At 34.3% G+C, this 17884-nt stretch overlaps 1 protein-coding gene and 1 non-coding gene across 4 annotated transcripts in view; one reads left to right on the top strand and one right to left on the bottom strand.

Annotated features, from left to right (window-relative positions):
• The first annotated feature begins 1119 nt into the window (after window positions 1-1119).
• On the top strand, window positions 1120-1226 carry LOC141490370 (U6 spliceosomal RNA). Its single transcript, XR_012469197.1, has one exon. It is a non-coding gene; the product is annotated as a U6 spliceosomal RNA (small nuclear RNA).
• A 4122-nt stretch (window positions 1227-5348) lies between these two features.
• RWDD3 (RWD domain containing 3) overlaps window positions 5349-17884 on the bottom strand; it is a 37659-nt gene continuing 25123 nt past the window's right edge. For all 3 annotated transcript variants that reach the window (XM_074188227.1, XM_074188226.1, XM_074188228.1), the window contains exon 4: window positions 5349-17869. In XM_074188227.1, coding sequence (XP_074044328.1) covers window positions 17755-17869 — 115 coding nt within the window. In that variant the 3' untranslated portion in view covers window positions 5349-17754. The remainder of the gene's footprint in view (window positions 17870-17884) is intronic.

Here is a 17884-nt window from a genome sequence, read left to right as displayed (position 1 = left end):
TAAATGCACAGAAAACAAAAAATGCAAGTCACAAATAGAGCAATTTTGTTAAATGTAATATTTAATATATCATATTTATTAAAAAATTATGCATGATAAAATATCACAGTTTCTAATAGAATCCTCTTAATCTTTTTATTTTGAAATGTATTTGTAAATGATTATTGACAATAGGTCTATAATTAAAAAGAAAAAACTCTTTATAAAACTTAAAAAATTTTAGATGTCCATCAAATGAGGAATGACTAAACAAAGAATGATACTTAAATGTAATTTTATAGTAAGAATCCAATGGTCCAGTAAGAAACAGTGAATATGAAAAATTTGGAGAAGTGTGAAAAGAAATATATGAACTGATACAGAGTTAAATAAGTAGAAACAGGGGAAACAATTCAAACAATTGACCACAAAATAATGGAATTGGAAAGAAATGACAAAATAAAAAAAAAAAACTGAACTCTCTGTAATTATAATGCTCAAGTTTGACCTTGAAAAGATATGAGAAAATGCACTTTACCTTCCTATCTTCCTTGCAGAGACTTAGCAGAGGAGTAGGGGCCACTACATACTGTCAGACACTCTGTTGACATCTTGGCTTCTTTTTCTAGACTTCCCCCACCTTCCTTTCTTTATTTTTTGATACATAGGATTTCTCCATATGTAAGGGAAGATATATTCAGAAATAAAACTGATGTAAAAACAAAAAATATTTATTTTTTTAAATTTACTCAGTCATTTAAGAAGTCTTTGTTATGTTTATTATGTGCCAGACACTGAACTAGGGATACAAAGCAAATCAACAACATTGTCCAAACTCTCAAGTCATTCTCATTCTTGAGGTATACAACATACAAAATACCTTAACCTTAGTCTTCTTTAGGTTTTTGCAAGGCAAATGGGGTCACGTGGCTTGCCCAGGGCCACACAGCTAGGTAATTATTAAGTGTCTGAGACCGGATTTGAACCCAGCTACTCCTGACTCCAGGGCCAGTGCTTTATCCACTGCGCCACCTAGCTGCCCCTTAACCTTAGTCTTGAAGTCAGTCTAGGAATCCAGAATATAGAATTGAGTGAGGAGAACACTAGACTTTGGAGAGGCCATTGAAATAGCAAAAAGCAGTGCTCACTTCAGTAGCACATATACTAAAATTGGAAAGATATAGAGAAGATTAGCATGGCCCCTGAGCAAGGATGACACACAAATTCGTGATACATTCCATATTTTTGGTAGAAACTATTATTGTATGTAATCTGAAAACTAAAAATATATAATAAAAAATTTTTAAAGAAAAAAGAAAAGGTAAAAAGCAAGTAGATAAGGTGTCATGAACAAGGAAATGCAAGAAGACAGGTGTTGCTTAAATGGAACATATAGGAAGGAGAGGGAAATAAAGTATAAGACAACTCAAAAGATAAGAAGGGGTAAGATTATGAAAGGCAAGGGGCGGCTAGGTGGCGTAGTGGATAAACCAACGGCCCTGGAGTCAGGAGTACCTGGGTTCAAATCCGGTCTCAGACACTTAATAATTACCTAGCTGTGTGGCCCTGGGCAAGCCACTTGACCCCATTTGCTTTGCAAAAACCTAAAAAAATTGTGAAAGGCAATTAAAGAATTCTATATTTGATTCTAGAAGTATTAAGGAGTTCCTGGAACTTACTAAAAAAAGGATGGTGACATGGTCAGACCTGTTCTTCAGAAGAGTCTCGAGTCCATTCTCCAGTAAGTTTTAGTGATGAGGAAATTAAGACAAATTGAGTTAAGTGAGTTGTCACATATGAACATTTGAATTAAGGTCTTCTAACTCCTGCTCCATCCACTACAACATCTAACTGCTTTTTATACATCTACAATGTACGGAAAGATAATTTAAAGCTTGTAATGAATTGACTTCCACTTTCCTAAAAACAGTTAAAATCTAATTAAGTATCAAGTGGTATATTGGCATAGCATATACCTCTGTTCAAAGGAGAATTATTACAGAAGTCTTATTTGACAACTGACAAATAATCAAAGGATATGAACAAGTAGTTTTCAGAATAAGAAATCCACACTGAATAGTCAGATGAAAAAAATTTCCAAGTCATTGATAATTAGATAAATGCAAATTAAAACAGCTCTGAGGTTCTAACTCATCTTCAACAGACTGGCAAAGTTGATTTTTTAAGAAATAAACAAAGAAAACAAATGTTGAAAAGCTGTAGGAAAAGAGGAACATAATGCACTATTGATAGAACTGTGAATTTGTCCAGTCATCCTGGAAAGCAATTTGGAACTACAGCTCAAAAGATACAAAATTTGATCCAGCAATACCTTTAATAAGTCTGTGACCCAGAGTGATCTATTTTTAAATTGAATTCATGTGTACCAAGATATTTATGTAAGTTCTTTTTGTACTGATAAAAACCTGAAACTAAGGGGGTATCTATCAATTGGAGAATGGCTGAACAAATGATAGTCTAGGAATGCAGCGTATTACTATTGTTCTATATGGAATGATAAAGGGAATAATTGTAGAGAAAACGGGGAAAACTTGAATGGATGAAGAGTAAATTAAGAAGAAACAGAAGAATAATTTATAATTTCCATAATGTAGGAACAGAACAATGATATAAAAAGAATTTTTAAGGCTTGAGGAATCTAATCAATGCAACAATCAACCACAATTTCAAAGAATGCCATGTCCTGACTACATCTTGACAGAGGTGATATAGACTCAAAGTACAGACTAAGACATATGTTTTTGGACATGACAATGCTACAATTCTGTCTAACTAATTTGTCACATTTGTTAACAAATATTTTGTTTTCCTTTTTTTTCCCAAGGGGTGGATGAGGTGGGAAAAAGAAAAATCTATTTTTGTAAATTTTTTTTAAATATAAATGGCAGTTAAAGGAAAAACAATTTCTCCTATTAAGCTCTTGGCTATTACTCCAACTCAACTCTTGAAAATGAGCCATATTATATAAACTGTCACTAATCTTGTGAGGAAGAAATTTAGCAATATAAATTTTCTCCTAAAAATTGCTTCGAGAAGGAAGAGTTGCCTTGATACTTCGTGGCCTCAGGTAAAAATCACTGCTCTTTAACTGTCTCCCTGAGTCACCTTGGGCAAGTCTTTTAACCTCTCTAAACATCAATTTTCTCATCTATAAAATTAAGGGATTGAATTAAATGACCTCTGGGGTATCTTCCAGTTCTTTATCCTGTGATTCTTTGTGATTACCCTAGTTCGCAATCCTCTCTTCCTTCCTCAAATTTTCTTGTATTTATTAAATCCACCAATTATATCCCTCAACAAATATAAATACCTTGAAGGCAGAGACTATTTTTTTTCATTTAAAAGGATGTCACAGACTTCATGAAGATCAGAGTAAATTAATGAATAAACTATCAAAAGTACATATGGGAGTGAGATTACGAGCATCTTTGAAGGAGATACTCTCTGTTTTTACTAGTCGATTGAAAATTCTTTAAAGTGAAAACTGTACACATTGTTAAAGACAGCAAAGATAAATCAAATCTGGGAACATTTTCAGGAAATAATCCCACTTGTTCTGAGGAAAACTTTTAGAGAATAGGGTCAGATATGCAATAGAACTATTACAATACTGGTAGGATTCTATTAATAACAAGATCTGCTAGTTAATGGAAAGCCTTAAAGGCTAGTTTCTGAGTCCCTGGGAGGATTGGGGAAAAGAAAATGAAATCCTGAACTAATACTTAGAATGCATACATAAATCCAAAGTATTCTATGATTATGGCCAAACAGTGGCAATGGTACTGAGTAGGAACAGGGGTAAAATTCAGTTAAGAAGGGAACCACCAACCAGTTCCTATCATGGATGAACAATCATTTATCCAAACTACTAGTTAAGAGTTTTTCTATTTGTATAAATTGCTGTTCAGGTCTGTACTGACAAAAATCCACTGACATATTCTGACTGGAGTCTTCTTGGATTCTGTCAACCAGAAATGGATGGCAGCACTAGCCAACTATAAATTCAATATCTACTATCAACTGGAAAAGATATGGATAGAGAAAGGAATGTGGCAATTAAACTATATTTTAATAACTGAAGAAATAAAGCTTTATAGAAGAAACAGCCAAGAAAAAAGGAAGACAAAAATTAGAACAGCTGCAAAGTTCCACTAGATACCATGCTAATAGTACATGTGAGTCTTGCTCCATTAATCCAATTTATCTCGTCTGTGGATGACAGAGAAAAGAATGGATGGCTAATGCTGATGAAAGACTGTAGGAGTACCTAAGAAGCAAGATAGTAATGTCAGAGGGTTCATATGCCAATTCCTCAAAGGTACATTATTATTATTATTATTAAGAGAATAACAAAAGTTGGAGCTATGATCGGGAATATTCTACTGGAACATCACTGATCCTATGTATGATAACCAAAAGCATTTGATAATAACTGGGCATATTACTCCATAATCAAAAACTTTATATAAAGGCTCAAGTTGGAACTATAGATCAAGAAATAATCCCAGAGCTATAAAAAAACATTTTTCCTACTCAAGAAAGTGACAGGGGTCACCAAAAAGTGTAAGACTTATGCCCAGTCTGCAAAGAAAAAGCACTACCAACTCACACTGCATATTTGGACACTGTTAGGACCAACAAAACTCTAGAACTTGTCTGCATTTACATTTCTTGAAGTAGATAGCAAAAGTAAAAATAACATATTAGTGGTAACTGACCACCTCACAAATTTAAACTCAACCTAGAAATAGAAAGCTTCTACAGATGCTAATATAAAGTGGAAGAAATTTTTCAGTATATGGACTTCTTGCCAGGACCTATTCAGACTTAGGCAAAGAGAGATCTTTATAGTACACTGTTCAAAGAAATGTTAGCATTGATTGACTGATTTGATTACAATTTCATTTATTTTTCATTCCAAATTATTTTCCCTTTTTCTTTCCCCCACATATTGAGAAGGCAAGAAAAACAAAACCCATAACAAATAGGTCAAGTCTTAGAAAAGTCTTAGAAAACATGCCCCATGTTCAAAGTGGGGGGGGGGGGGGGAGGGAGGAAAGGAGAAAAGAAAATATACCTCAATTTGCACTCTGAGCTCTTTACATAGAAATAGATATGTTTCATCATGAATTTTGGCTAACATTACAAAGTCTAGAAAAATGCCTTACTATCCTAAAGGAAATTCACTATGTACATTTTCATCATAACGTATAACTAAAAATCTCAGCAGAGTTAGCACCTCACTTTTCTGTAGATATATATATCTAGATATATACCTAGGTAGATATATATATATATATATATATATATATATATATATATATATATATATATATACCTTCACCATGAATGGTGCCCCTGACTTAATACCCAATTTACTGATTTGGGGCCATAAGTCATACCTATCTCTTGCTTTGTGTTTGGGAGTCTCTGAAAATTGAGAGATTGCAGAAATAGATGTATCTCTCAGCTGAGAAGCTAAAAGAAGTTTACCATCTACCTACAACTTTAGCCCATAAGAACACTGAAAGAAATAAAAAATACAATGGCTCAAATCTATTGGTAATTCCTTCAACAAGGTGACAGATTGATGAGAAATACCGATATTCAGAGCATGCACAAGTTATTAGATCAATGGAAAAGCCCTCCATACTTAATAGTGGAGATAATGGGCAACTGGCCTAATTACAAAATACTCAAGTATGGAAGGTAACTTGCAAAGATAATCTACTGCAAGCATTTATTGCCAACTGGTGAATTAGCTGAACTCTACCAAGAAAGTTGAGATTGAAGACTTTGATCTTAGCAGACTCTAAATCACAGAGCCCTTGCTACTTATTACAAAATCTGCCTGATCTAGGCAATGAGTCAAAAAAGTCATTTCAAATGAAAATTTTCCTACAAAGAAGACTGTACCTCAAGAACTACAGACACTATGAGGAAGCCTACCCTAAGGTATTGGAAAGTAGGGATTATAGTTCCTGATGCTCAACCAATACCATCAACTAGCACTGGTTCAGAGACAGTCATCAATAGATCACAGAAAAATAAAGGCACGATCAGACTAACTTCTAATATCTCAGGTGAAATTATTTAAATAGTTACACAATAGCAACTCTTAGTAAGGTAATGTATGCTTTGCATGACATGCATGAATACATGACATGTATTCAATGATGCATGTATTCGTTGCTTCATGCTTCTTTTGTTTTGCTTTTTATACATTCAAATTAGCATCATGTATCATGTTGTATAATTTGTTAATTATGATTAATTTGCTTTTAGCACATTAATCTGGCTATTTTGCATAACCTATCAATATTGTTATCGCATGAATATGGTAGTTATCCTGGTTTCTTTCAGGCTATGTTCATAGAGTTAAACATATCACAAGTTCTTGGAAAGACTCATCAGTGGTTGGCAGAAGAGTAATAAATTTTTGACCATTAAGTTTCAAAGGGACTTTAAGTTTAATTATTAATAGGAGTACTCAACTGATAAAATAAATCCTTTAAGTATAAACATTGGCACTTTTCAAAAGGTGCCTTTGCATATATTTTATCTTGAATACTCAAAACTACTACCTGAAGTAGTCACTACAGATAATATTGCAGGAAAAAACAGGCTGAGAGGTTTAAAGGACTTGTCCTATCTCACACAGGTGGTATCAAAAACAGGATTTTAACCCATATCTTCCTGACCCATGTCCATCACTCTTTTCACTATAGCACTTCATACAAATATGTTAAACTGAACCACATCTTACTTCTGTTACCCATTAACAACTTTTATTTCTTAATAATTACCGGTTTCAGACTAGTCAAAAGGTCTTCTAGGTGACTAATAATGATTTATGTTTTAAATTCAAAATCTCTCTCCAATAGATTATAAACTGTCAGAGAAGAAACTGCTTTATATGTATGCTTGTTCTGAACCGTGCCTAGAATAGTATCATGTCCATAAAGTATATGCAATAGATTTTTCCTGAATAATATAGAAAGCAGAAGGAAGAAATGAAGATAGGGGAGTAGCTAAACCTATTAAATATAAATACAGCTAATGCAAATATTTAGGCTGAATTGAACATTTATTTGCTCACGTAACATGTCTTTTAATCTATCTCCAAGATGCTATGAAACATCCTAAAAGATTTCTGTCCAAGAAATTAATATTACCAAAGGCCAGAATTGAAGAGGACTAGAGAGATAAGGGAGAATCAAGAGATCTTTTATTTAGTTACTTCTACTATCCCCATTCTACTTGAAAAGACAATTCTCCCCTTGACTGAGAAACTCTTTGGATTAGGATCAATTGTTGCATTTGATAATAATCCTATTATGCTTAAAAGGATAGCAGTGAAAAAAAGCAGGAGGAATGAATCAGGTTTGAGTTCATCCCCTGGATTTTTTCCCAGTCACCATCTTAGTATTTTTCTCCCCCCACCCCTCCAAAAAATATCAAAGCTTAAAATGTCAAGTTCATAGTTACATTTAGAAACCCGTAAGTAATCTGGTACCTAAAATATGAAGCTGAGCTCAAAACTTTATTCTATACTATCAGTGATTATTTCAGCTTCTTATAGTCAGAACTGCTTCCAGTAATTGACTAAAAAAAGTCATTTTTCTTTCTTCAAAAAGTCAAGCTACAGAAAAAATATTTTATGCAGTTGTGAAGGGGGAATAAAAATCAAATAAGGGAAATGGGAAATGAGTAAGAAACATTTGACCTACTTCATGATTTTGCTTAAAGTTGACTTATGTAATAACTTGATCAAAAACTATTATAAAAGTCTTAGATTTTGTTAGATTATATTTTTAAAAAATTTGCTCACTGACCCAAATTTTTAAAATAGATCTAGTACATTTTAAGGGAGAAAATTATTTCTTAAATTTGTGATCTACTTCTAAAAAATTTTTAAAACATTGAATTGAAGAGATATATTAAGTTAAAGATAAAGATCTCACTCTCAAGGACTGGGATTTGATCCTGGTCCTTCCTGATTTAGACGTTAAAGAAATAAAATGAAGATTCAATTAATAACCAAATAGACTTTTGTTGCTTGGGCTTACTGCTTTAAGTGATATATATCTGGGATCCATGACTTCTTTATATTTGATAACCATATTTTGAAATGCTATTTTCCTTTATAATCCTATGCATCTTATTTTGTACATTTAAAAATTTTATTATCTCTCTGAGAAGAGATTCATAGAAAGACTTAACCAAATTCCTAAAAGGTTCCATAACACACACAAAAAAAAATTAAGAGCCCCCATCTAGAGACTTTCAGGTCATGTGAGCAATAAAATGGTAGACTTAGCATTTTCTCTTATTCTCCATTCCCCTCTGTATAAAACCTCTCCAAAATAGAAATTATAAGCCAAAGATAAAAGTAATATCAGCTGTTTCCATGGTCCAGGATATCCAGAATCCAAATCCAAAAGAAGCATTTTTAAAAATGCCCCCAAACCCAGGAACTGATACTCCACATTCATTCCACAAAATTCCATGCTACTGGCACCATGATTCCACTAACAGACCCAAGGACAGGACACAGGCTTACATCCAGAATCATCCCTGGACCCTGGTCCCCCCCTCCCTCTTTCCTGTGCTACATAAACCCTAGCTCCTGGCTGGGGAATTTTCTTAGGCCTCTATTGCCAGCTGGGTCACACTCCCAAAAAAGCAAAAGAAGTGGGGAGGGAGTACAACCTGGAACTGCAAGAATCTAAACTGTTTGGCCCAGGTCAGAGAGTTGAGGAACAGAGAGAATGGGAAAAAAAGGACACTGCATTTGTGGAGGGCCAAGCAGCACTCCAAAAAGTCTGAGGGCACTCAGAGAACCATGAGGCATTCATCAGTTCTGAGCAGTGCTCAGTAGGAGCATAGACCTAGGCTTGTGGACCATGAATTGCCCAGTGAAGGAGGAGCTCCTGAGGAAACCACAATCAGAAGAGGGGGGAAATCAGAAAGTAAAGAATAAAAAAAATAAAGGGGTGGGGAGGGAAGAATGAAAACACTGAAGACTTTAGAAAGGAAAAAAACTCAAAGATCCTGAACATAAGCAGATAAATCTACAGGAAAAATATTAATCATAGAAGAAAATATGACCTACAAATCTAGCATTCAATTTCAGGTATCTATGGACAAACTTTGCCACAAAATATAAAGGAAAATGATCCAAGAATTGATGAGATAGGGAACCTTGTAGGATTTAAGCAGAACATGGAACCACAAGTTCTTCCTGAATGGTATAAAAGAAATGAAAATTATGGGAATAGAATTTATGTTCTACACAGCAAAAATAATGAGCAGGATAGAAAAATTTGAATCTACAATGGCAAATTTCGCCAAAGAAAGAACAATAGATTAGGAATGTAAATTTACAAAAATGAAGAACAATCTAAAAGAAGAGAAGCAAAAAAACAACAGCACTGAGGCATCTAGGTGGCACCAGCCCTGGAGTCAGAAGGACCTGAATTCAAATCCAGCCTCAGACACTTAATAATTGCCTAGCTGTGTGACCTTGGGCAAGTCACTTAACCTCAGTGTTTTATAAAAATAGCATTAAGAGGAAATGTGTAAGCAAAACATATTGAACTCAACATAGGCTTCCCAGTGGCAACCTAAAGATAACAGGTATCCCAGAACACAAAAGGTAAAAAAAAGTCTTAACACCATAAGGAAGAATATAATAGAACTGCCCATAGAAAATGAAATTCCTATTAAAAGAATTCATAAATTACTTCCAAGGGGAAAAAAAAGATAAAACAAAAAACAAGGCTGCAAACTCCAAGACAAAGTTGTTAAATTTTACAATTCAGTTCAAAAATAAATTCTACTACTCATTAGGAGAAAGACCTTCATATCCAAAGGAAAGGACATTCAAATAACACAAGATTGTTCTGCACCCACTAGAAAATGTAGGAAGGAATGGAATAATGTGTTCCAAAGAACAATGGCGTTCAGGTTGCAGCTCGGAATGAACTATCCCACAAATCTAGACAAAAAATGTATTTTCAATAATAAAGAAGAGTTTGAAACATTTTTAGAAAGAAAACCAGAACTGAAAGGATTTGTCTCTCTAACATATCAAAAAACAAAAATATAGGAGTAAATAAATGCTGCAGACAAGATAAATGATTGTTATATAGCCAAATACTGGGAAAATCCAGGTTTTGCTCTTCCTGGATCTTCATAATCTGCTAGGCCAAGTCAGAATCTGAAGAACATTGCTGATAGTGAGATTAGATTAACTTTCTTTTCAAGAATCTTGATGGAGGCGGTGGCTAGGTGGAGCAGTGGATAGAGCACCAGCCCTGGAGTCAGGAGTATCTGAGTTCAAATCCAGCCTCAGACACTTAATAATTACCTAGCTGATCTTTGGCATTCAAGAGTTCCACTGATCCCTTTTATTAACTATTCTTAATGTGATTAATAAAATGATCAATAATCCAGAAGAATGTCGCTCCAATTTTTTATACATCACATAACAGTAACAGATTCGCAACAGAGACCCAGTAAGAGACTTTCTAAATGTATACCAGGAAACAGGTGAAAATATAAATCTGATAGAAGTAACAGTGAAAAGACAGATAGGGCATCATGGATGGAACCTGGCAAGACCCTGACTATAGGTGAATGCTTCTTTTGTGGAACTACTTACAACAAGTGAGAGTACAAAAAAAGAGAGAAGAGCAGGAGGAAAGAGAAAAATGAGTGATGCATAGGGATCAAAGTACTAGCAATGAGGGGAAACAAAGCACATTGGAAAAGGGGAATCCACGAGGTAAATCATACAAGGCAGTGGCAAAAAGAACCTGGGGGGAGCGGGGGCAGGGGGTGAGAGTCTAGAATGGATATCTTGGAAGCTTTGAGAGCTTGAATATAGGGGAATGCCAACCCCTGATCTAAAAGGTGAATTCTGAATTCAATTAATTCTTCTGATTAAATTGTGTTTCCTATTGTTAAGAGGTCATAAAAATACTTTTACATAATTTTAATACTTTATGATGAGAAAAGAGAAAAGCACTCATCCACCTGTTTATCTGTTTATCTCAAGAACTCTTGAGGAGTGGTCAGGGGAAAGTTTGGAGATGAAGAATGGTTCACTGGAGAAATGTGCATGCTGGCTCAGATAGAAATTACTGAAGCAAGGGGGATCTTTTTTAGTCCAGCTCAGAACCACTCTGGTCATGGCCAAAAAAAAAAAAAAAATGAACCTCAATAGTAGTGGTTACCAAAATAGAGACCTTAAAACAAATCCAGGGGCCTTCATTTGGTTCCCATGGAGCACTTTTTAATCTCATATAGGACATCAAATTGTGAATCACATAGAACTAGAAGGAATCAAATAGGTTCTACTCTAGTCTTAGTTCACAGAATCACAAAATCTCAAATTTGGAAAGGGACTTTAGAAACCACCTGATCTAATCTATCCATAAGTGAGCAAAAATACCCTTTTTATCACTCTTACCAAGTGGTTATATAGCCTTTATCTGAAGACTGTTAGTGAGGAAAAGTCTATCTTTCCCACCCACACCCCCAAGATAGTCCATAGTCCATTCTACATTTGGACAGCTAACTTTTTTTTCCCCTTTCCTAAAGGTTAGCAATTTATCTTTTATTTTTATTAATTCAAATTTATTTCCACTTTCAAATTCTCTCCTTTCATTGTCCCCCTTTTCCATTCATTGAGAAGGCAAAAAATAAAATAAAACCCATTGCAAATATGTATAGAAATGTAAAACAAATTTCTACTTTAGCCATATAAATAGGTAATTTTTAAGTTTATTTTTGCATCAAGAATAAATCTGCTCCTTTGCAACATTCACATATTATTACTAACATTGGTCCTCTGGAACAAATTTGTTTTTTCCTTTCACAATTTTGTTTCAAAAAAATTAGACAGTTTATCAAGGAGTCTCCTACCCTCAACTGACAGTATTGAGTACTTAAGAATCTACTAAGTTTTTTAATTTCCTGTCCTAGACCTACATAACTTCTAGGAGTTCTTTCTATGGTTCTTTCAGGAAATATTTTTATTCCATACATTCATTACCATAGATGATAACAAATTTTAACCATTCTTGGGAAGTTGCTACATCAAGGATGGGCACCAAAGATAGATATTTGTTTCTATTCAATTGACATTTGATCACTTTGTACATAATTTCATTAGGTAGCCAGCAATCACAAATACTATCTCTTCTTCCTCTAACCAGTGGTGTCTGTCTCTTCTGATAACACAAATAGAGCCTCATCATCAAGAATCTATGTAGCAAAAGGAGTTAACCCTTCTCAAACCCAGCTTTTTGAAACAGTATTTTTTTATTTTTTCCAATTACATGTAAAGATAGTTTTCAACATTCATTTTTTTATAAGATTGAGTTTCAAATTCTTTTCTTGATACATCCTTCCTTTCCCCCCCTCAAGGTGGCAAGCAATCTGATATGTTATACATGGACAATCATGTTAAACATATTTCCACATTAGTCATGTGAAAAATGAAACAGAATTGAAGGGGAAAGCCAGAAAAACAAAAGTGAAACTAATGTGCTTCAGTATACATTCAGACTTCACAGTTCTTTCTCTAGATGTAAATAGCAGTTTCTATCACCAATCTTTTAGAATTGTATTGCTGAGAAGAGCTAAGTCAATCAGAGTTGGCCATACTTGTTTCATGTTTTCTTCTTTTACAACATGACTAAGATAAAAATGTGTCAAATATGATTATACATGTATAACCTTACTTGCTGTAATGGGGAAAGAGGAACAGGGTGGAAGAAAAATGTAGAACTCAAAAGCTTGTAAAAATATGAATGTTAAAAACTATCTTTGCATGTAATTAGAAAAAATGAAGAAATATTCAAACTGACAAAAAATAATATTTGATCATCACACAATGTTGCTGTTAATTTGTTCAATGTCTTCCTGGTTCTGTTCACTTCATTCAGCATTGGTTTGTGTATCACTTTCCGGTTTTTTCCTGATATTTACCTGTTCATCATTTCTTATAATACAATAGTATTTCATTTCATTTACATACCATAGATTGTTGAGCCATTTCTCAGTTGATGGGCACTCCCTCAATTTCCAATTCTCTGCCACCACAAAAAGAGCTTCTATAGAGGTCCTTTTCCCTTTTTTATTATCTTTTTGGGGGACAAACCTAGTAGTGGTATGCTGGCTCAAAGGACAGTTTAATTGCCCTTTGTCCACCCAGCATTTCTGAGGGGCTTTTCATATCCACTGCATGGTTCCAAAGATTCTAAAATACTTCTTCCTTTTTTTCTGTTATAACTTCCAACCCCATCACATGTTAAGATTCCCCTTTTCCTTCTCTTCTCCCTTTAAAGCAGATCTTGAATTCTTTTATAAAATATTTCCTTCTCCTTTTCATACTTTGCCTTTCCCCAGGAAATTCCAAACTATGTACTAGGCACATCCCTTCACCACACCTTTTTTTTTAGGTTTTTGCAAGGCAAATGGGGTTAAGTGGCTTGCCCAAGGTCACACAGCTAAGTAATTATTAAGTGTCTGAGACTGGATTTGAACCCAGGTACTCCTGACTCCAAGGCCGGTGCTTTATCCACTACACCACCTAGTCACCCCTCACCTCACCTTTCTAAGATCTTTGAGGGCAGACTGTCCTATTTGCTTATTTTGGTATCCTTAACACTAAACACAGTAGTCTTTTTATTCCTTCATTCTGCTAAGCTGGAGAATAGAGGGACTCCTCTATTCTCGTTATACAAACACTGTGCAGGTCAGATCTTACTGAATGACTAAATGTCACCTTGGAAGATGTCCAGTAAAGGGCCCTGAAGGTGTGTGTTTGACCCTGTGTTCACATTTTTAACAATGACTTGGATAAAAGATATAAATGGAATACTTTAAAATATATGCAATTGATACCAAGAGAGAAAGAAAAGCTAATCCAGGGGATGACTGTAAGAATTTAAACGTTTAATTAAATAAAAATAAATGTGAAGTCTAAAATTTACATTTAAAAACCCACATTACCTAAGATGGTGGGAATATAACTTGAAAACTATTCATCGGGAAAAAAAGCCTTGGGATTCTTGGTGGACTACAAGTTCAGTGTGCAATGACAACTGAGAAAACTAATTCAATCTTAGGCTATGTTAAGAAATACATAATTTTTAACCATTTTGGAAAGCAACTTGGAATTACACAAATAATGTGACTAAAATCTAGACTCTTTGACCTAAACAATCTGCTGGGTCACACATTCCAACCTGGTAATCAACAAAAAAGACTGCAGATGTAGCAAAATATTTGTCCTAGTACTTTTCAAGGCAAAAGAAACAAAATAGATACCGATTATTTGGGAAATAACTAAACAAATTGTGTTAAATGATTCTAACAGATAGTACTATGATGTTAAGAAATGAGAAATACAGAGAAGTATAGAAATACTTACATGAATTGCATGAATACTCACATGCAAAATGAAGTAAACAGAGCCAGGAAAACAATTGACTAAAACTAAACAAATCAAAAAAACTCAAAAGCTGAATGTTGTGATATTATGAAGAACAAGCTTGACTCCCAATAAGAGATAAAGGTATTCTTGCAGAAATTGGGGTCTACAAATGTGGAACATTGAATATAATGTCATTTTTTGCTGGATTTTTTCTCTTTTAAAAAAAATCCCTTCTTATAAGGGATTGCTTTCCTGGGAACATGAGGGGCAGGGTTAATAAAGAGAAATCTGAAAAGAAATTAGTTAAAACTAATTTGTTTGTACAAAGTGTATTTTCCAGGAATAAGGAGATTGTAGTCCTAAAATATTCTGCCCTGATCAGATCACATCTGTAATGCTATGCCCTGTTTTAGGTAGCATGTTTTAGGAAGACTGTGGAGTGAGGACATGTATAGAGAATAACCAGGATAATGAATATCTTCAAGTTCATGCTATATGTGGATCTGTAGAAAAGAAACTTTCTGTAGAAAAGAAACTTAAACATAGCTGTTTTCAAGGACCTGAGGGCAGAATAGGTGCAATAAGTAGACATTTTTTAAAAATTAAGATGAACTAACAATTAGAGCTACCCAAAAGTGGAAAGGGCCTTACAATGATGTAGTGGTCTTTCTCTTCACTTGAAGTCTTCAGATAAAGGTTATGTAATGGAACCAAATGGCAATCCAACGAAGCAAGCTTACTCACCCTACGTCAAAATTTCTTTTTACAGGTATAAAACACATTGGGTTACAAAGGAAATCAACTATAATTAAATTCATTTAAAAATATTAAGAAAACAAGTTCACAGACCTCAGAAGTTAAGAACCCCTTGATTTAGATAAATATTTGTTGGTTAAATTATAAAAAAGTTTCTTTTTCAGGCATGAATTGGTAAAGATGATTTCTAAAGTCCCATTCAGCTCTGAAAATCTTTTACTCCCCTTTCCTTCCTAAACTGGATGTTAACAAAAAACCAGGATTATTCTATTCACTAGAACACACTGTAGTAGCACTGCCTTTCTTCTCTGTCTATGAGGACTAGATATTAAAGTCTACCAGTTTGCCCCTTGGCTTAGAAGCCTCACTGGTCTCATGTATTTAATAGGTATTCCCTCATGGGTATACTTGCCTACTTATAGGACTGCTGTAACTATATAAAGTTCACAAAGGTTTTAAATTTAATATATACTTTATGGTATGGTTTATTTCCCCTATGGGATATAAATGTATCTTAAGGATATTGAGCTTAATAGATTTCAGAAGAAATAAAAACTAATATTTATATCTCTTTCAATTTCCTTTGTCCAACAAAGCAAGGTCATTTTATGAAAAGCACTTCTCCACTTATAAAACTAGAAAATGTATTTTCATGAGATTTTTAATTAAAACTGACATTTCTGATTCTAATGCTAATAAAGTGTTGAGCTGCTTGGGGAACCCAAAGAAAGGAAGTGTAAACTGGGTTCTATGCAACTTTAATGACTGCTATATCTTTTAAAAGCATTTATATTTTGTAGACTATTGATTTAAGCAACTTTAAAAGGCAACCAGAGTAAAATCATTTTTTCAACTTGAAATATTAAGATCATAGGATTAAATATGAAAATATTTAGACTAGAGAAGACTTGAGGAACATGAAAATAATCTTTAAATATTTGGGGGCTATCATGAACAAAAGTCAATACTTATTCTACATAGACCTAGAAGCCAAAAAAAGATGAACAGATATTATAAAGAGACAGATAAAAATATAGTATAAAGAAAAACTTCCTATTGTCATTGTTCAGTCATGTCCAACTCTTTGTGATCCCAATTTTCTTTTCCAACTCATTTTACAGTTCGAGAAGCAGAGGCAAACAGGGTTAAGTGATTCACTCAGGGTCACAGAGCTAGTATCTGAGGTCACATTTGAATTTAGATCTTCACTGAACCTTCTAGCTGTCCTGACCATCAGGGAAATGCAAAAGTAGTTTAGAATTTGGTAGATTTTCCTTTCATATTATCAATCAAAGTTTTAGAACTCTGCCCAGAGAATGAGGTATCTACATATTCTACTTGATTAATGCAAAGGAAACTCACTCTAGTTCAGGAATGGGAAAACCTTTTTTTTTTTCCTGCCCAGGGTCATTTGGATATTTATAACATCATTCAAGGGCTATATTTAATTCATTTAATTAAATCACACCATAAAAGCTCCTCGATTTATTTATTTTTATTTTTTATTTTAGGTTTTTGCAAGGCAAATGGGGTTAAGTGGCTTGCCCAAGGCCACACAGCTAGGTAATTATTAAGTGTCTGAGACTGGATATGAACCCAGGTACTCCTGACTCCAGGGCTGGTGCTTTATCCACTGTACCACCTAGCTGCGCCATCCTCAATTTATTGAATTTCAAGTCCTGCCTGCAGTTGCCATGGCAGCTCCAGATCATGGGTCTGATACATGCCAACACTGCCACCTTTGCTCTAGTTAATAACAGCACATCCTTTACATCTGTCCCTAGCTATCCACAAACAACCCAGAGAACTCGAGTGTCCTTCTAATCACCCTATTTCCACTCTTTTTCTGGGGTCGGTAAACCGATCAATACTGTCACTGTTCCTGGAAAGAATGAAGCTTCCTTTACCTCCACTCACAATCCCTGTGATTTCCAGAACCTGAGTTCTTCTACTGGTCCCCCCCCCCCCCTTCTCATGGATGCTATCTCTCTCTTTTAAAATGTAAGCTCACTGAGGACAGGGACTTTTTTTTAAACTGCCCATCACATAGCAGGTATTTAATAAATGATATTTGCTCAGATGTAGATTGAAATGGGTCTCCAGAAAAACGTTCTGATTAAAAAAAAAGAACTTCCTCAGGTTCACTCAGTTTAAAGTTAAGAGACTGATATGTAAATGAATGAAAGAAGAAATATATAACCTGGAAAGATATAGAATTTATCATGTCTTCACAATTTGGATTTCAAAAATGTGTCAATAATTAAACTGAAACTTTGTAGGTAAATATCAAGGTAGAATCAAAAAAATTTTTCTTTGATTTTCTAATCCCAGGGCTTAATACACTGACTTGAACACAGGGACTTAATAAATATTTACTTAATTAAATCTAACATTTTAACAAAACGTAAATCGTTTTTTCCTTGAGTTGAGATGTTTCCAAATTTTATTCCAAAAAATTAAAGTTGCTCTCCAAAAGTATTTTGACATTAACCGCACAGAAATACTCCATGAAATTCCTGTTTTACTGAAAGATTCCTGTGTTTTTTATTTCATTTTACCAATGGAAGTACAAACTCAGAGAACAGTTCCTTAAGTCCCGCAGCTTCAAATTCCTTTAGTAGCTCATCCAACGATGAATACTCTTTGACTTCAAATGCCAGGAACCTACATTATACAAGA

This window comes from Macrotis lagotis, chromosome 5 (assembly GCF_037893015.1).
Source record: "Macrotis lagotis isolate mMagLag1 chromosome 5, bilby.v1.9.chrom.fasta, whole genome shotgun sequence".
In the NCBI taxonomy this organism is placed as follows: domain Eukaryota; kingdom Metazoa; phylum Chordata; class Mammalia; order Peramelemorphia; family Peramelidae; genus Macrotis; species Macrotis lagotis.
This window is presented reverse-complemented; position numbering and strand designations above follow the sequence as displayed.